At 39.2% G+C, this 21048-nt stretch overlaps 1 protein-coding gene across 5 annotated transcripts in view; it reads right to left on the bottom strand.

Annotated features, from left to right (window-relative positions):
- Window positions 1-21048, bottom strand: part of LOC128891336 (stAR-related lipid transfer protein 13) — a 360751-nt gene that overhangs the window by 72335 nt on the left and 267368 nt on the right. For all 5 annotated transcript variants that reach the window (XM_054150746.1, XM_054150741.1, XM_054150743.1 and 2 more), the window contains one exon: window positions 11735-11806. In XM_054150746.1, the coding sequence (XP_054006721.1) occupies window positions 11735-11806 (72 nt within the window). The remainder of the gene's footprint in view (window positions 1-11734; window positions 11807-21048) is intronic.

Genomic DNA, 21048 nt, shown 5'->3' with positions numbered 1-21048 from the left:
TGATTGGTCGGGGTTTTCTCCTAATATCTCCTTAACGAAGCCCCATCCGACATTTTTGCAAAGGAAATTGTTGTTCAGAATCGTCTCAGCTACCCCCCATTTCCGGCTCCTCCCCGACTTTTGGGACACCCTGTATAAACGAATTACGCGTTTTGATAGAGCTATCATGCACCTGTACATCTGGAATCTTTATGGCAACAAGCATGCGTCATAATTGTTCAACCAAAGGTGTAGTTTCAACGAGTAGATCAGAATATGTTTCACGGTCTAACGCTTAGGTTTCATGCTTAAACTTAAACGTGTAAAATAGTATTCACTTATTACGATAATTAGTAAGTCGATGCCCAGTTCTATACAGAACATATAATCATGTGTAGATTCATGTAAATTCAAACATAGATTTACATATGAATTTACTAGAATAGCGATAATAATCTTAACATCACAATGCAGTATGCATAATAATGTACGCTTAAAAGTTTGCTCCAGACGAGAAAAGAAATCCGAATTAATCGCACAATTATTCCGGCAGAGGAAACAATACGATTAATTGGATCACGAATCCCATGCTTACTTTCATAAGTGCGCCAGTGGAAAATTGGATTTCTCCTAAAGTGGAACGTGAAAGTTCCACGAGGCTTAATAAGGGTGTACATCTGATTTATCCATTTATGATCTTAATAAGAACGGTCCGAACATAAATTGGAATCTGTTAATATTCGAAATTTACAATTTACCTCGTTGGGCATGCTTAATATCGGAGTACGATCTGATTTCATAATCTTAACCATACTCTGTGATATTTTCGCTCATTCGTTTGCTTTAATACCTTTTACACTACTTTTACACTATTATTTCCAATTTTAATCTACGCTGAAGTAAATCAAATAAAATTGTTGTGCTACAAATAGTCCAAATATGAAGCGTAAATACAATATTTCAAGTGGCGCGATTGTCTCAGATCTCCCTCAACTTCAGGTACTCGAATGGCTTCGTCCGAGTTTTCGATCGAGCCCTCGAAATCTAAATTTAATGACGTCCTCTCGACAGGGTCAAGTATTCGTGAAACGAACACGATGGAGTCTATCGCGACGCGTAACAGAGAAGTCATCGAGTTCGGCGCCGTTTATCAGTGTCGATATCCGTTACCTCGCTCTGACCAAGTTATGGTTGGTTGGACGAGGGCGCCAAGCAGAATTCGAAAATGCTGTAAAGCATTTTACGCGAGACCTCGCGAATCTTGACACGGCCACTGAAAATAGTTGCTCGTGAAACGAATGGTTGTTTATCGAGAGACGTCGATGGTGTCCAAAAGTGGGCCGGAGGTTGCTTAGATTACAATCTGCCGAAGGAACCGAAGGACACCGAACTTCTGTTGGAAATAAAGCTGAGGTAAACATCCCTAGCTATGATAATAATCTGACGTGTGCGTACACGGTTGGAAACGCGAGTGAAAAAAAGAATTGGCCGTTACGTGGAAGTTGACCGAGGAAGCCTTCACCCACTTTCTCTGCGTACGTCTTCGATGGAAAATCGCTGCTGGGGTTCGGCAGCTTTGTATAGCTGGACTACTTGCGTTTCTTTTGTTAGAGCAGGTGTCTTTTTTTTGGAAATGTTACTCTTTGTCAAAGAAGTTTAGAAATCATCTTGTAGACTTTATCAAACATTTTATTACTAGATATCAAGCGTAGGTAACATTTTTTATGAGACACCCCAAGACGTCAGGTTCAATAGTTTTGGATGTCGGAGACTTGGAGCTGTATGTCAGAAACAAAGATTAGAAATTTCAATATTTTTTTTTTTTTAAAGCTTAGATCACTAAAAACCAACAAGAATCCTTAAAAATGGCATTTTAATACACTGCGTGCAATGGCATTTTTATCACACCGTATAAGTAAACTTAAAAAATATTTTTCTATTCCGTTAGGTACACATAAGCATTGTGCGAAAGGAGAAGTCTGGATATGCGTTCATTTCCTTGGAATTAATTCCCAAGAAGCCTCTATTTTGGTGCAACGTGACTGCCTAGTTCCCTTAATGATTTCCGACTTGTTTCGAGCACAACGATCCGGGAACAACGATCCACGCGTAAACGGCTCGTCCGTTGCAGAATAATAAGCGTTGGTCCGGTTCTTAATCATCGCCAAATATTCTCGTCGCGCAAATACCCCAGAAACCTAATGAACCCTCTCCGCGAGAGCGCGTCCGTTTCTCCACGTCCACGTTCGTCGCCGCGAAGAGAACGGCGAAGTACGTTTGCCATTTGGTTCCGCGAACCGTTCTATTCGCGTTGTTCAAGCAACTAATTAAGACGGGGTTCCGTTCTGTTGGCTAATAAAACGACTCGTTTTCAGGAAACTGTTATAGTTCGGAAACGAACTATCGCGACAATTAAGATGTGGTATAGCGATTTGTTATCTTCAAGCTATAAATATGTATAGTTACGATACTAATTATTTTCAGGAACGTTAAGCGCAGGAATTTGCATATTTATGTTAATTCGTTTAATTATATGCTTACGAGTAAGTATAAAGAGATAAGAACAGATAAGAAATGAGTAACGACGAACTATTTCCTTTCATTAAAGCTTGTTTGTCTCGCTAAAATGTTCTTGTATAGAAACAAAAATTCTACGAGAAATATATTATTTATAGGCAAACCGTAAAAAAAATGTTGTATCAATATGTTTAGTTAATGATTGATATTTCCAATCTGCTGACTACTGGTGACCAAAAGATGGCCAGCAATGACCGACACTGACAAATGTTCACCATTGTCGAACAATATCAAAATTTATTTAACTTTGCTAAATATGCAGATAATTAATCCAACTTAACTTAATTAAGTATTTTCGAGTTTATTGTCAATAGTATGAATCTTTTCATGGCATTTAGGTAGGCTTTGCATTCAACTATACGAATTGTAGTATAATATTTTATCAATTCTCGTGACTCTAAACAAATTTCCGCCACGGAAATCATCATGTTAGTTATCGTCCTCAAGGCGATTCCGAGTAAGCGACGTACTGTCTGGCCGCGAGAAACGGGATGATTACGCTCGTGATGGCGAAGCGAACGTTGAAGAGTCACGAAGGCGAGATGGGGAACAGAGAAAGAAAGAGGGAACAGGACAAATACAAACGAAAACGAAAACAGAAGAAAATAAAGAGCCTCGTGGATGCTGGCTGGGCTCCAAGCCGCTGAAAGAGCAGAAAGAGCAGCACGTGCTTCCGACACCAAGGCATTTCGTGAATCGTGACTTCGAAGCGACGACGCGCGCGTGTAATTTTAGTCCTGGGCCGATCGAAATTATTTTCGCGCACGGTCCGCGAACCGCTCGTCAATTCGCGTGGAAAACGAAACGACGACCACCTGACACCACCTCGTTCGACGATCTTGAAAAGCGGCTCCCCCACGTGACGCGTGAACAGGGTTCAATGGCGACCGAGAAAAATTTGGAACATTCGGGTTGCGTTGCAGCGTCATGCTTACGTGGCCTCAAGGATGGCTATAAGCTGTCGTTTTCGTTTGAGCGCGTGAAACGAAATGGATTCGTTTAGTTCCTAATGAATCCTTGAAAATTAACGTGGGAGTTATTTTTTTTATAGCGAAACCTGAATTGTTTTGGTGATTTTTGTTTCTTTTTAAGATTGAAAATCGGAGAGATCGGGAGATCGAAGGAAGTCTGATTCCTTCTATCTCCGGGTCTCCAGTCGCAGCAACCTCCACGTGGTGAGACCTGGTAATCGGTATTACTCGTGACGAACAATCCTTCGTCGCGAGTAATAGCGAGCTAATGGCTGCGTACTTGTAATAAGATCTTTAGATATAAAAAGTGTAAAGTTTAAAGTGCAAAAGCGTAAGTCGATTGCCATGGCGATTGCCGTGGGCGAAACTTAATCAAGAAATACAAATATGAAATAATGTGAAAATAATAATAACAAAGCTTCGAACGATTAAAGAACATGTTGTACTTAAGTAAAATAATATATTTAAATATACGATTTATATAAATTTATTTGTGAAAACGTGCAACATGTTAGTCATGCGTGACAACTGATTATTGTGCAAACTAAGGAAGATACATTTATAATTTCTGATAAAATGAAAGTCATGCTGAGATATCTTTATAATTGCGACTCATGGGGATAACTTTTTTGAAGTTTCGAATTTCATTGTCGTGAACAATTGCGAACGCAAAATATAACTGTGATCAATAATAATATTATTGTTGTATAATAGTATCTATAGAACACGGAACCTACTAATCTTTCTGGTTCAAAGACCCAGAAACTATTTCAGACAGAAGGCAAATGGTTTCCGAGAACGAATGAGGAAAAAAATTAATTGTGTCCATCCTATCGAAATCGTCCACCGTGCTCGTTTAAAAGCAAACGCGACTTACGATCGCACGCATACCGATACATATACATTTCGATGCTAAACGAGTGGGTTATGTCACGTCTTATATTCAGTTTCATGCACTCTTCCTCATGAAACGTAAACATATATACTTCTCCTCACTTTATCGTTTGCATCTCTTCAGCAAGCAGTTCAGATGTCCCAACAAATCCAATAAGAAAATAGTATTCTTGGAAGCGTTCCTTATTCCGAGAAAATACGTAAACGTACGAAAGTATGGAAAATCACTCTGTGCTCGATCCTAATTTTCGGAGCTAGAGGATTAATGAATTTATAGTAGCTTGGTTGGACTGTCCTCGTGAGTGGACCCTATAAACTACCCCATTCGTTTCAACGACAGATTATAAACAGCGAACCACAAACGAGAAAACGAGTTTTATTCGCTATATCTATTTTGAAAAAGCTCTACGATATCGTAAATATATCGATTCAGATCCACTATTGTTGAGAACATCTAAGAACTGTTAAATTCTGGGTCAACTGACAGTAATCGTTAGCTTTTCGCGTAGAGACACGTTAGTTAATCTTACTTTTTTTTTTTTTTATAAATAAGACTGATTTTAAAGGAAACAATATTTTCTATTTTTATATCGTCTACTGATAAAAATCATTTATGACGTCTACTGATAAAAATCATTTCAGGCTAAAATGACTCATTTGGATGCATGCCAACGAGGACAGCATTATTAGGTTACCCGTTAATTCAGGTCGAAACGATTGACTTCAAACGTTGCAGCAACAGTACAAAAGATAACAGTATATTGCGAAAATTGTGTACTAAATTCTCATAAACATTGAATCATTTACATTTACTCCTCTACCCCAAACTTGTCCGATCAAATAATTCTCAACTTCGCAGTAGATTACTTGCAACAAAAATAATCGATACACAAGGGAAACGAGGCTCAGCCAGAAGAACCAATCAGTGATCGGAGGATCATTAGCCCAATTCTTCGTTTAGAAATCGTCAGGGCGCCTCGTTCACGCGCGACTCGACCCGACAGTACGGCGATCAGCCACGAATACGAAAAATCTAGGCGGTATCCGTAAAATTTTCCAACTGGATTTCACACGACGTCGGGCACGCCGCGTTACCGTGCTTTAGCGCGGCGACGAGGCAAGTCCGCTCGCGTTTAGTCAGCGTTGTTAAACAACGGCGCGGTACACGTCCCTTTTCCTCTCCCTTCGGCGCGTTTGATTAATATAATGGAAACAGGAGAGGCGTGACTCGATACTTTCCGTAGTCACGGCTGCAGTTACACGCGATCCACGGTTAATCCACGTGTGTACTAATTAGCGTACGGACGGATACCGTCCGACAGACCGCTTTTCATCGCACGGCTGAACGCTCGACTGGGCCTCGCGCGAGAACGCTGTTTGGAGGGAAAGGAAACAGAGTCGTCGGTTGTTCCCCAACTTTTAGCCTATAGTATAGGCCCTATACGCTCATCACACCCTTCGTGCAGAGTCTTTGTCCAGTTGGCAATCTGGGTGGAAACGATAGTTCTCGATATTGGAGTAACGAATTTAATGCTTACATGCCCGAAAGAATTTCTGGTTTATTTACCAGTGTTACTCTGGTACTTTGAATGGTTGTAACTAACCGTTGCAGGTAGACATATTTATTTTCAGTAAAAAATATTCCATTTTTTTTTTTTCATTATTGAAATACTACAACAGAATAAATAGAAAATAGTCTCAGTGTTTACTATTATTCTGTATAAATTATATACATAACCTTCCATTTAATTTATAAAAATACCATGTTCTCGCCGATGTATTTTAACTTTATGACGACCTTGTTTATCTTCTTAGTCATGTAACTATTTCGACTCACCATATGCTAGTCTGATTTCCCAATATTTACGTATTTTCTTGCTGGTTTATTTTTATTTTTCCTGTAATATTACGTTTCGTGTGTATCCTTGTAGAATTACTTTCAACACTCAATATTTCTGTCGGGGCATGGAATGCTGTTTACGTAAATTCATATTCCTATCGTTGGAACTAATTCGAAGCTGTTTTGACATTAAATCAGAAAACGAAAGAATTTCTACATCGATTCGATGATAATTTCAATTTTTCACGCTACATTGAGTCGTGAAAAGGTAGTATATAGTTTAAGATTGACTCTCATGCATGACGTCGTTGCACGATGAAATTTCGATTCCATGCAAAGTGCTTTTCGATGTAACCGCGTTATCTTATGACTCTGTGGTGTCGTAAGCTTTACGTAACAGTGTAAATTATAATACCTTGAACAGTAGCTCGTCGACGCAAAGTTAGAATTTTTGTACAAAACGTGAATTTGTATAGCAAACAATTGGTTTTTGTTCGACTAAATAAGCGTTAAAATAAATATTTCTAACTATCAGCAAGGTCATACTCCAATTGCAGCCACGAAATGCCAAGATTAAAAAAATTCTAACAGGCATAAGCTATATTTTTGTTTTCTCCTCGAATATTTTTCCATCAGCTCTAATTTCGTCTAGGACTTGTTCTAGCCACTAAATACCTGATGACGACCTCGTCGAAGGTTCAGAACGTTTATTTCAGCACGTATCTAATAGGACAAAAACAAATGGCCGAAATTACCCTGAGGAGTCATCGTTGGCCTCTGTTTACTCAACGGATCTATTTATTTGCTTTCCTACGATACTATTCGAAGAAAAAGAAACAAAGTTCGAAAATTCTATATTAGAGTACTCAACGTCCGAGTATCTTCGGACGTGGGACCGAAATACCGCGAATTATTCGTTCAGCTACCAGAGACAACTAATATTTACTACATTCCTCTAGTATTTTCAACCAGATCTTCCGTTCGCCCGTTCTCGTGCTTTTGGTTTATTAGTCGCGCAGGAATTTGTCATAGGGAAATTATACGTGAAACCTCGAGACGGTTCCATGGTGGACGCTTTTGAGCGTTTGCCAGACGCGGCAAGTTCGCCGATAAACATTGCTCGTTTGCGAGTACGCGACTCGTCTAGTATTTCAAAGTTCGAGCGAATTATTATCGAAGAAAGTTATTGAGCGAGGCTACGCGTACCTCATCGGATACTCCTTTGAGTTTCAGGTTCGTTGCATCGCCGCGAGAGAATCTAAATAAAACCAAACGAATTTATGGACATTCGTAAACGTGTTTAATGACCCACACACAACTCGCAACTAAATAGCCGTTTAGCTGATCAGTCACCGGCCGTATTTTTGCTGTAACCGAGTAGTTACTCACTGCCAACTCTAAATCAAAATTACTTTCTCCCCGTAGAAACCTGCTTTCTCAATTAGCCATTTACTTCGATTGGAAAGCTTAGAAAACACGCGAACGTTAAATTTTTTTTTGTAGGAACACAAAGGCAAATTATGGACCTATCAGCATTAGCAGTGTATTGTTTGGATGGTTGGGGAAAAATTGACGTTATGAATATTAGTCAGCTGTCGACGAATATTAATATGTAACCAATGGCGATACTTTTCATGCCTTGGCGGTCTACTGTGATTAATTGAAATTATTCATCTATCTAACTTGAATATAACCTTGATCTGCAGATAAGGACGAAAACGTTTTGGATTTGAGTAATAAACACTTAATTGGCTATCCAATACGAGTATATTATTGAGACAGCTTCAGGTTCATTATTCCTATAAATTGAAATGAAATGATACATATAATCGCAATTAACCTATCTATTATTCGAAACAATCTAAGCAGAATAATTAATTTTCTCTGCGATACGTTATCAGAGATCAATAAGGAGAAAAAAGCATTATGCTGAAATTAATAACGATGGCAACGAAAGTCGCTACTCGTTCCATTAGCGTCGCTAAATGGTAGCCATGGTGATTCGAGGCCATCGCTAAATCCAGTCCTTCGAATTGACTGGAATTGATTTAAACAAACACGTTAACGAGACAGCGGAAAATTTACGCCGACAAGCCGGCTGCAGAGGTATAATTTGTTGGCGAAAATCTCGGTTCGCTTCCGCATAAATCTCGCTCAACATTGTATTATTTCGCCGGCAGCAAATTCGAGAGAGTCTACGTCAGTGATTCTTAACCATTCTTGACATACTACTTGACTAACTAATAACCAATTTCATACATTTCAATATGCTGTCAATTTTCACTAGGAAAAAAATTCTCACTCCTCGGTTCTTTAAATGTTATAATTAATTACATGCGTTAAAACAATAATTCAACATTTAAAAAATGTTAATTTGTATATTAATAGACCAGCGGAGATCCTAACCGAAAGATCGCAAAGTCAACAAATCCTTAACTGTCAAAAATGGATGGATATTAAAAATGATAGTCGCGAAGGGTTGAAGAACCACTGGTCTATCCGCGCGTAAATTGGCGGCGCTGGTGCCACGCGTGAAAAATCACCAGCGTCGTTAATCATCGCGCCGCGACGTCCAGCTGATTATTATTCCCGCATTAACTCTTGAAATTGAAGAAAGACCTGGAATTACATGGCTGGCCCCAAGGACGTTAATGACCACGGAACACGAGTTATTAGTCCTTTCGCCGTTGTACACCTGGCTCAATGTTGCCACGCGACACGCTCTCTTGGCAGGTTGCGAGCAACTTCGTTTACCTCGAACATGATACCGTCTCCGGTGTCCGCGATACGCATCCGGAGGATATGAAAGTCCTGACACGTGGAGCGCCGAATCTCTTGGAAGACCCGTCGAAAGTTCGCGTCTGCGAAGGGTGAAAGTTTTTCGGGAAGGGAAACCAATCCTGAATGCTCCTCACCCGTGAAATTAACAATCAGGAGCGTGAACTCGGTGATTTTTGGGTCTAGGCGTGACTTAGGAACGAGATTACTTGTCTAGGTCCTTTGTAGGGTTGCAACATGGAGCATTCCCTCGCTTATTGATCGCGAGTCGGGTCAACTGCTGTGCAATTACGGAGGGAAGGTAGCGAATTTTTTCCTGGTTATTAAACTGGATACTTGAAGATTAATGATGAATTAAAATTAACGTGGAGTTGTGAATGATTCACTCTTCCCTATTTCTATGCAATACTGTTCAGAAATGGCAGTTTATCGAAACGCGTGGATCTAGGAACTGGGTTTAGATGAAAATCCAGGGAAAGAAGGGCCATTAACGAGTGCCACGTGGGCAGAGCAGCTCGAATCGCAACACGAGGCGAGAGTGACTTATTAGAGGGCAACTTGATGCGTCCGGACATGTTAATACTTATCATAATGGGCCCTTTGTCGCGGCGCCTACCAACAATGCGTTCGTTATTGCACTCTCGCTCGGTCGTGCATTCTTGCAGTCGCATTTGCGCTGCTAGGAGCCGGTCAGTATGGTTCTTACCAATGCCATTAGCGAGCCATTGTTTCATTCCCCTGTTTATTTGCTCTCCCTCTGTTTCGCCACTGTGCTCTTCAAGTATATTTTCGGATCCTTTATAGTGGGTGGCGCGAAAGCAACCTGTCAATTTTATTAAAACATCGCACTTTAGATTCATTTTTCCAAAGAAATGAAATTTATGAGATCAGTAGTTTGACAACAGTCAGAGTAACTTATCAGAGTAACTATTTTCTGCTTCTCGTTTTAAAACTCGAAAATGATTATTTCCATTTCTTCTAAAATGAATATTTATTTTCTATACTTTATCCAATGCTTCTTGTAATTGTTCATTATTAAAAAATGTGACATTAGTGCGCTACAAGCATCAGGAACTGTCAGTTGTAATGTAGCGTCACTCTGTTGAAAGATGTATGAGCTATTCACTGGATAAATCGATTAACTCTACTTTTTGAAAAATCTTAAATTTAAGTGTCCATGCACTTTGTACAGTCATAAATTTGTGTATTTATAATAACTTTCCTGAATAATAAAGATTAAGACCATTAAGCGACAAAATTTTGTTGGCCATTGAATAATAAGTAATTGATTTCAGAGGCCAACGAGACCTTCGGATTTATACTCTAATATTATGGAGGTACGTAGCCCGTAAAAACACAACAAAACAGTGAGACCTTTGTTTCTGAGGCCGAGTATATTAGTAAAAATCTCACGTACACCAGACAGCGGTCGAAAACATTCTCATTTGGCCGCTTTTGGTGGTCCGTGGACCACCCTCTTTCAAACTGACGATTCTTCTCGTTTAAAAGAATATTGTAAGCCTACACTTGGGCCGTTTTTTTCCCTTTCCTTCCATTCGAAGCTCGCTCACGTTTCTCATAGTTCTGCATAGCGGGTGTGCTTTCATCCACACGCGATTTTTCTGTGAAATCGTATAGCTCCGCTGTGAACTGTGTCATGGATAATAGCGATTTAACGATTCCATATTAATCCTTGTGCATTTACAAAGATCAAGAATAATTTACTTCTTAGCATAAGAATCGTATACTTATTAGTCTTTCTTGAGCAAAGAATTTTAAAAATTTCCTTCCAGAGAATAGATTTCTAAAAATGTTATTTATACATAATTTGTACATTTATGAGGAATTTTAAGTTTTATTTTTAAGTCCAATACGTGTATAAATTATGTAAATAAATAGTTTACTTGCACTCAATTGCAATATTTAAACACAGACTCTAGGAAGATGACTCTGAAACAACCCCTACAGAATAAATGACCGTTCATTTGTGTCTCGAAAAACTGTCATCCTTTGATTTATGCACATACAAGCTTGTCTAGGAATATTCTCAGAAATGGACTGCTAATCTTCGGTCATTCGAAGTATTCCACGATAATCCTGATCCTTCTCGAGCTAACGATTCTGTTTGTCCACAGTCCAGAAAGCTGACACTCTCTCGTGGACTACCCTTCTTCGATCGAGACAACAGCACTACGACACACTTTTCACCATACGTGACCGTTTGGAAACGAAAAATGGTGGGTCCAGGGTGAAAAGAACCACATGGCCCCCACAGGCGAGAAGAACAGGCTCGAATTTCGTGAAACTTCTTTCAAACGGTAATCTCTTCAATCTGAACTTCGCCTGACAATTTTCTATACGTTCGCGTGAATCATGTCCTAACACTTTCAAGAATATCAACGAATAGGCGCTAAGCAGGGATTTACCGTAGATCGAGCTGATTATCGTCGAGTGGATTGAAAACAAATTGGAACTGCTGGAAATAACGAATACTCGTCCTTGTAGAGATCTTTTCAATTACGTATGTATTTTGGAGGTGGTTCGGTTCGTCTGTGATGCTTTAAAATATTCAGAGTCTTAGGGAAGACTTTAGAAGATCGATTGAGAAGTGTTTAAATAATTCCAATGATTGTATCTAGAATTACTAATATGTATTAATTTTTCTATCTATATTCAAAGATAAAGGACGACTTACCCTCGTACATCTGTGCGTACTGTGGAAAGCCAGCTGCCTTTAGCCACTTGCAAGCCTCTTGCGCTTCGATCTCTGCAACAAAAGGAAAATACAGTCAAAATACGTAATTTTCAATCGTATTATTATTTTTATTTCACTATCTTATTGATATCCTACGGTATACTGTATGGCACTTAATAGTAGTCGTAAATTTTGTATACCAAGCTATGCAATTTACATCGAATTACAAAATTAGAATAATACAGAATTCAATATTATGATTGATGTAACAGTTCACCTAAAAAATTTAATACATTCACTTTGATTTATAAATTTATGCTTTCCTCTTCTCTATCCTTGTATACGTATATCAAAGATAATTAAACTTGTGGTATTACCAAATAGTCTGGCTGGTAATATCGAGCAATGCTACAGTTGTTTAAACTGTAAACAGCACCCGAAAGGAAATCGTAAGCCTACCAAGAGCGAAATCGCTATCGACAACGACATCGAGTAACCGTCTCGCTCTAGCGATAAATTCGTTTCCAGAGGGGCTGCTGAAAAAAAAGAGACAGTAAGGAGATCCACATTTACATGAACAAACATTCCAATCATTAGTGACCAAGGAGTCCGGGATTTCGCTGGCTGCGCCGCAGGACTCCTTTGGTGAATGAAGGTCTGGGTTTGGTCTGCGCTAGGCCAGAAAAAGCGGTTGCCACGACGAAACGTTGCCCTTCATTATACGAACGAGATACCTGGACTGACTGCAACGACAGAGTACGCGAAAAAGTTGCAACTGCACCGTGGCAACGAACGAGGAATGCAACCCGAGTGAACGATGCCGGAGGGAGGCTGGGCGTCGCAGGAAGTTACTAAAAGGGGGTAGAAATTTATTCGCGACACGGATGATTTAATGCGACACGATCGATCGCCGAGCTGGAATTTTTATGAGAATATTTTTGTGACAGCGCTTGAAGCAGTCATTTCGTGCAGGGGTGACCCAGGAAATATTCAGCGTGTCGAGGCTTTCAATCATCAACCCTAGATAGAGTGAGCCACGTTTCATGCTTCCATATACGCCATGAATTTTTCAATAGACACAGCAGCTGTGCTTGCTTCTGGATTGAACATTTTTTAAATTAAATCTTCGAGAATTACTTATTAATAATATTCCAGAGAAGTCAATATTTCCGTAATTAGCACGAAAAGAGCTTTCCAACAACGTCTCAATACATAATTTTTGTTTTGATTGACACTGTGAAAATAACAGGAAAAAAGATACTAAACTGCGCACTTTTTTTATCGCGTTAATATCAGAGTACAAAGATGCACTGTTTTTGACGATTTTATGATCCAGCGAGCCGACAGATTGTTATTCAGGAATGATTCACTTGATGAAAATTGTTTCTGTTCTCCCGTGTGAATCGTATCGAAGATATCGACAAAAACGTGCCGCGTTTATCACATGTAAACAACAACGTGTGAATGAAAAGGAAAGAATGAAGATTCCACTCTGTGAAGAGCGTCGGACAATGAAACATTTTTATGATAAGGCGTAAGTGCTACCAAACTATGTTCATTCATAATCTATTTGGCATCGCGTAGTGTAATGATAAAGATTAGATTACGCTGCTCGTCCAGTTAATTCTTGGAGCGGATAATGAAAGAGTGTCAAGTATTATGAGCTTTGGCGACTCCATGAAGAGAAACTGTGTGTTGCAACACACGTCACGTAGGTCGAAATACTCCTGCTACTTAAATTTCTACTTCCTCGATTCTCTACATTATTCCTGGCACGTTGGCGCGCCTTCAATTTTCTTCGTTTTGTTTTCAAACATACTTCAATTTTGTTTGCTTGGTTTTCAAACGTTCTTCGCACTCCGCAGTCTTGTCTTCAAACAGTCATCAATTCGTTATTCGACAGGTTCGAGCAGTCTGTGCATCCTTCGTTATGAATAAAATTAGACATCATGTTTTAAAAATCACTAAAAATTAGACCAAAGAAAAAATACAGTTTGAAACGGATTAATAAAATTCGAAGAGGACCAAACCAATTTGAAAACGATTAATAAGGTTTGAAGATGTTTAATCCATTCACTGCCAGGCAAATTTAAAGCGTTTTGTCTTGGGCGCCAAGATTTAATACAGATGCGATTTAATTTGTTTCATTGTATTCCTCTCTAAGTAACACCGCATTCTGTATATTCAAACATTCTGATCACTAAATGCTTAATTCCACCCAGGACCATTCTGTCCAACCGTTCAGTGAACACTTTCTAGAAACCTTATCGTGCATTCACCTTTTCCAAAACAGTCGCGCGAGACGCCACCATTCGTTTCAACTTATCCATCGATTAATCTAAATCTCCGGAGAACTTACTATCGTCCATGTGCATTCTCAACCCCTAACCCCGTACCTCACGAAATTTACATACCAGCAACGAACAGTAAGCCCAGTCTTCCGCATAGTGTCCGCAGACCAGACGTGTAAAAAGGTCGCGGAATCGTCGAGCATTTCCACGTTGGCTCGGACCGTTGGCGAGGATTTCTTTCTGCGGCGTGGTTAATTGGCTGTCGCGCAAAATTCCCACGGGGGATTTGTGGGTCCCGAGAAGAGAACGGGTCTCGAATTTGCGGAAAGAAGTCCAACGGAGTAGGATTCACAAAGAGAAAAAGGAGGGTCGAGAGACGAAAGAAAGCAGGAAAACAACATCGAGAAACGCGTTCCAACCTTCGAGTCTAGGTTTGATGAAGATGGCTTGAAAAGTTCTCCACGAACTTATTTTTATTCCCATTTTGTAGTGATTTTTAGATTAGGGTATATCGTAGTCATTAGACAAGAGAATGGAAGTTTTGTTTAGGCCTTGGGAGATCTTCATTTCTGGAGATGACTGGTTCTTCAATTGACAGGTGACAAATGGAAAGCATCAGATAACATCGACTATAAAAATTCAGGTTTTGATGGTTGAAATATGCAGAGTGGACAGGAATTGATGATCCAAACTTTGGGTACATTTAGTATTCGTCAAGGTGAGCAAAAATATGTTAGAGAAGAGAGGTCTAGAAGTCATCATCCATTTCTAAGGATAAATCTTATTTCGTGATAAAAGGTGTTTAAAGTGTTTTTCATTTATTTTGACATGTATGCTTTGACGTGTTTTCTTATCGAGTTCCACGCATGATCAAGAATCATAGGGGTTTCTCTTGTTTCTCGTCAAGACAAACTGATGTAGCAATCTCTATCAAAGAGAACTCTCGAGATAACTGTCATATGATACATGATTTGAAACTATGCCACTATTAAAATCTAGAACAATATTTATTTCTATCATTTGTATCCCGATCGTTATTTTTAACGTAACACTTGATCTACTTTTGACATTTACACGTTTTATAACACACGTGACATTTTAACCCCCCGAGTTGGGACCATTTTTCAATTCCGCAACAGTAGAATAATATCCTATTGTTGCACTACTAGTTAATAACTTTGGACGGTGTCATAGCCCGACAAAATATTTCACCTGTTATAAATTCACCGTAAAACGTTCCATCGTTATATAATTTGAAAGTGACTCCACTCTAAAGGTCGAAGCATCACGCGTTATTATGCTTGTAATAAAGATTGAAAGTTATGCCTAATTTTGTGCTTCCCCAAGCTGTCTTGTCGAGTCAAATGAAGAAACAAAAACACTGATTAAAGAAGCTATAAGTACCATTTCAGGTACTGTTTCTAAATTATCATTCTGAATCAGACATTTCTTCCACAATTTAATTTTTGTAATGACTTATTGAAGTAATGCTAAATTAAATGAATACTTGAAATAATACTACATTAAAAAATATTCTTCATCCGCTAATCTAAAATCAATTTTATATTGTATTCTATGAAGACATAACGCGCCGTTGCGGGTGCCTATACGATGCGAGTAATTGATACGTATCGATACCTTCGCGTAGATATCAAAACGGTTTGATTCAAAATGACATTTATTATCCGGTATCAATGGTATCGGTATGGTATTAGCCCCATCACTAGCTATCACTATCGATATCGCGACAGTGAATTTATCGATTTCCCGAGCAGCGGGAAGCCTTTGCTCGCGGGTTTACACGACCTGCTGGATAGAGGAGGAGAGAGACGAAGAGGTTAACGTCTTTATTTTGCAGACGTCGTCGAGGCCTGCGTCCGTGGCGCGCGACAGTATGCGGTAGTCGCATCGATTGCAACCTTTAAAGGTTCCCCATAGATTAATTATTGTGCCTCGGACGTTTTCGAAGATCGCACGGAATGCACGATCGCGGATTCAATTGGCGCCGTGAAATTCAATGGAGGCGAGGAGAAGCTTCTTCCACGACGGCCTAATCGAGCCTTTCACCCTCGAGTTGTCGATGGAAGTGTATTAATTGGCGAAGCGAGGCCACCGCTCGACTCCGTTTTCATTAGATTGATTGAACGGCCCAGTTACGGAAGTGTGCTCCACAAATTACCTTGTTGTATTTGGAAACAGTTTGGCCGATGCGTCGTTCGTTAGTTGAGCGCGAATATCGACTTAATTTTGTAATGGTAATATTATCGACCTAACCCTGTCTGCCATTAAAATTTTATATGAAAATTTTAGAGCATAGATGGAGATTGGTATCTAGATACTTCTGCTTTGAACCTTATAATTTATCAACAGGCAAATTAACTATTAATTACAGCGTATGAAGGACCTACATTTTTATACGGTATTCTATTAACACCCTATATTCTATTTTAATCTTAGCATGAGGTTCTATTTCACTAAATAAAAAACTAACTTAAATTCCTAAATTCTCATATGATTCTATAAAATAATCACTGTGATACAAATGATAAAACGCGCTTTAGGGATTTCTCTCACTCAAAAAGTAATGTTTTCAGTACGAAGCAGCATTTGCAAGTTCGGCGAATGTTTATTCATTCGTTTCGGCTCTACGTTCCAGTAAATCTCGCATGCAATCCCTCAGTCAGCACAATATTCACGAGATACTTCTGCAAGTCGTACAACGAGACCACTCCCAAGCAAGGTAGAAAGCTTTTTATAGAATATCAAAGCAATCCTTTTATTTCCGAGTTGGCCTTATTTTAATGTTCGCCGTGGGACGACCTGGAAAATAAAAGCATTGTCTGGTTGTTCTATAAAAACTTTCCAATGTACCGAATTTTCTGTCCAATAAAGCGCAATTCAGTGCTCTCCGTCCGTCACGCAAACGCCGCAAGAACTATGCTATTCGAAGTTCAATTAAAATTCAATTTATTCCAAGTTCGTTGCAACGAATGCGTGAATGAATATTCTGTAAGCTTTTTTGCAATCATTCCCAGCAATTTGAGTATGCGTACATGAAGAACGTCTTTCATTTAAAACGTCAATCCTGCCTTCTTTCTAAAAATTTCTGATCCGTAGTTATTATTGAACTTAATTCTAGCTTAAGAACAAATTGTATATTTAGATGCGATCTTTTCTGATATTTTTGTATCGGGGATAGATTTGTCACATCTTGAGGAAAATCTTAGCTCCTAGTTTACAACAAGAATTATCCGCAATGCTGGTCGGGTAGTTCCCGAGAAATGCAAGACAGATTTGTCGGCACAGATCGAGTTTCGCGGCGACACGCGACGAGAATTTCGCGCGTTCGAAGGGCGATATTTAATGATTCGTCGTTTAACGCCGTTCGTGTCTCCACGCTCGAAAGACGGATGGTACGGAAATCCACGACGTCGGAATAATAGGGCTTTGCGGTAGGTCGCCGGCCGAGACTTCCAGCAATGTTCTGAATAAAGCGGCACGTAGGTGTGTCACTTCGTGCGGAATAAAAGGCTGCGGGAGTACGGGCACCGCAGCCGTGTACACCGCGGGCCTTTCGTAAGGAGATTTGCTTTTACGCAATTGAGGCGACGGTGACCAAACGCGCCAAACCAGAAACCGGCAAAGCGGCTGTGCACTTTCCGACCGAATTGCCAGTGAAACGTAGACAATTAAAAATAGATAGTACCTGCGATTTTTGTCGGACGAAACCATGGATCACTTGAATCTACACTTTTGTTTATGCATTTATTCATATTTAAAGAACCACACCAATATTTAAAAGTATATAACCTAGAACGTAAGACAGTAGTCTTAAGACTCGTTTTCATCGAATGAAAGATGGACGATATTTGTGATTTTTTTTTCTGAACATAATGTGAATAATTTGAATCTATAATTTTGCATGTGTATTTGCACATTTTGACTGAATGGCGACCAATTTTTACATGAGAGAAAAGTTAATATTTAGAAAGTTACAGGACCTAATTTATTTAATTCATTATCGATTCAATTTACCAACCGAGGAAAGTAAAATCACTTTCGTAGAGGTATCGACCATCTTACAGGGTGAGAAGTTTCTTCCTTTCACTAGGTAAACTTTCAGTTTGCGGTGACCACACTTGCAGAGATTGTACGGTAATAATTTCAAGGATTACAATTTATAAATTTCGAAATGAATATATTTAATTGAGCCCAGAAGATATGTTACAGCGAACCGTTCGATCGATCGAACGAAAGTTCTCGAATCTAATTAATTAAGGAACTTCATAGTAAAAATTCCATTCAAGCTTTCTATCTTATCTCTCGGAGCGCAATAAAGCGTTCCCAGGGGATCTAGTATCGTTCTCCTTTCAATCGACATCTACCATCCAGCGCAACATCCTGTTTCTCGCTTCGAAGAACGTCTCACCACATCCTACGAAAGCAATACCACTGTAAAAATACAAGGTAACCGCTTACCCAGCGTTCCTGTGCTCTGTTTAATTCAATTTTCCTTCCACTGGGAGAACACGGTGCCTAGAGAAGGTTCGCTTCGAAGGAAACATGGCAAAAGCGATATCAAAAACTAAATACGATTAGGACTCGAGCAGAAGAATAAATACAAATGCGAATATTTTTAAATTACGTAAAAGATTACAGGATATCTTTTACTGTTCTTGTATTTAACAAAATTAATATAATAACTGAAGTAAATTATTAAATACGTTCTCGCTTAATGAATTTTGAAGCAGGATTCATAATAAAAACTTAATTTCAGTCATCAATTAACATCTAATGTGTAATTTAAATTTAGACTCCGTACAATTTCATTAGTACAAAATTTGGAAAATTTCCATTTCGCCAAACAACGTTTTAACTAAGAAGATGACCTCTTTTTTCCAGCGATGGTTCCAGATTTCATGATCGTTGTTTCGTCTCAGAGTAAACAGAAAGAAGGATGGACAGTGAAAAGGTATTTGCTGTATATTTTCGAGTGCAATTTGCGTGATTTTTGGGACACGGACGCGAAAAAGCTTCTGTCCCCTTCCTCCCTCCCTCTCTGGCTTTAGATCCGTCGCATAAAGCCGTGAGACGTATTCTCGCCCGTGGCTCTTCCATCGAACGTGCCCACAGCTTTTAATGCTCGACCTACTTCGATTCTGACGTCAAAAGTCGTCCATAAACTCCTGTTTAACCCCAGTTGCATCAAACGTAGACACGACCATTCCAAATATTTTCCTACGCAAGCGCCCCGTTTCCTGTCCACGCAGGAGACTATAACCTTATTCGCCGCTTTATAGCCGCTTGGTTTTCGTGCAACGCAGCCCCAGAGGTCGATAAGACGACGTTTCAAATTTCAATCTATGAAACTTTCTGTTTTTTTTTTCTTTTTTTAACGATTCAAACCGTGATTGACCGGGTTTTCTTTCAAATCGTTTCTTAGTGTGCCTTGAGCGATGTTATTTCGATAAAACAGAGAGCTTTACTTTACCGATAAAATTTCTTTTTTTACCGACTGTATGCTCTGTTTTACTGGCAATATACTCTGCTTTAACGACAGTGTTCTCATCCTTATCAACATAATACCAATACAACTAGCACAAATGTGTCTCCATGATCCTAGGAAACTTGTATTTACAATTTTAGGATATCCAGTATACAGAGTAGTGACCATAGAAATTATATCATCTAAAAAATATCAATATTTTTCGTTTAATAAACTTTGTAATGTAAGTACAAACGAAGCTGATCGTTGGAGAATCGAAACGAAGAGACTCGGAGGTACTCCAGAATCGAGCAATGCCGTCCCCTCGTTCACACTACCGCATTAATCAGCTGGGATCCGTGGCCGTCGCTTTGAATGCAAAAAGCCTACAGACCACGGCTCGATAACGAGCGACCGCTGTCGATCGCGTTGTCCCATCGACCAGGGTCATTTAATTAACGTCTGTCCAGGGAATCAGTGAAAAGCCACACGCCCAAGGAATCATAGATACAGGCGACTGAAACAAGATCAACGTCGACCTGCCTCGACTAGACATTTGCATACGATCTGCGTCCTTGTCTTCGGAGAGCAGTGTAAGGAAGAGGCAAAGTATCCTTAATGGGACACCATTATCCGTGTGCTCAGAAAATACTGGCTTGGACGCAACCAACGATATAGGAAATCTTGTCTTTGATTTGAAAATATTCAAATATTTTTCTATTTCTTCGGTTCACTTGAAGGAGTAGTGGGAGTTCGTTTGAATTAAAGTGTGTTTAAGTTGTTCAACAAGGTTATATTATATATTATACCTGTTCAATTTTACTGATAAATTATATCAATGAAAATTCAATTTAAAAATCATATTTAATATATAGTTAAAATACTCTACAATCGCCATATTATATAACACATAATATTATACAGTCCAATATTATCTAGTCAGCTTTTTGTCTATCTAACTTGGTTCGTAATCAACTCATCGTAGACATTTTTCTCTCGGTTGCTGCAAGGAATCAGAGAAAAAATGCTACGAGAGAAGCATGCGTTGGTGCACCGTGTTGTCTCGGATCCACGTATGTAGATACACGTCTGCGACTTATAGAGATGCAAATGAAGTGTCTCGGTTCTAAGTGCCCTCCAATTGCCTTCAAATCCCCGAAAGTAACATAAAGAAAGACGCACAACAGCTCCCTCTCTTCTTCTCTTCTTCTTTTATTCTTCTCGAGAGGGTTCTCCTCCAAACGACAGCAACTTTCAACTGGCGGATATTTTAGAACCGTAATAAAGAACCATGAAACCGATTAACCTTCGCCAACCAGAAATATTTTTGTTCACGCACAAATTTATAAACAGCCCTCCATACTTTTTCATGCGGAGAATACTTGATTGAATTTTCGTTATATGAGTGTTAAATGATACCAAGGTACTCGTTTGCAATTTTAAAGTGAATTTTATTTGGAATTTCGAAATATATGCTGTGCATTGAATCGAAGTGAATAGAAATTGGAAAATAATATGATTTTACTTCCTGTCAGTGA

The sequence above is a fragment of the Hylaeus anthracinus genome, unplaced genomic scaffold (genome assembly GCF_026225885.1).
Source record: "Hylaeus anthracinus isolate JK02 unplaced genomic scaffold, UHH_iyHylAnth1.0_haploid 12001, whole genome shotgun sequence".
In the NCBI taxonomy this organism is placed as follows: domain Eukaryota; kingdom Metazoa; phylum Arthropoda; class Insecta; order Hymenoptera; family Colletidae; genus Hylaeus; species Hylaeus anthracinus.
This window is presented reverse-complemented; position numbering and strand designations above follow the sequence as displayed.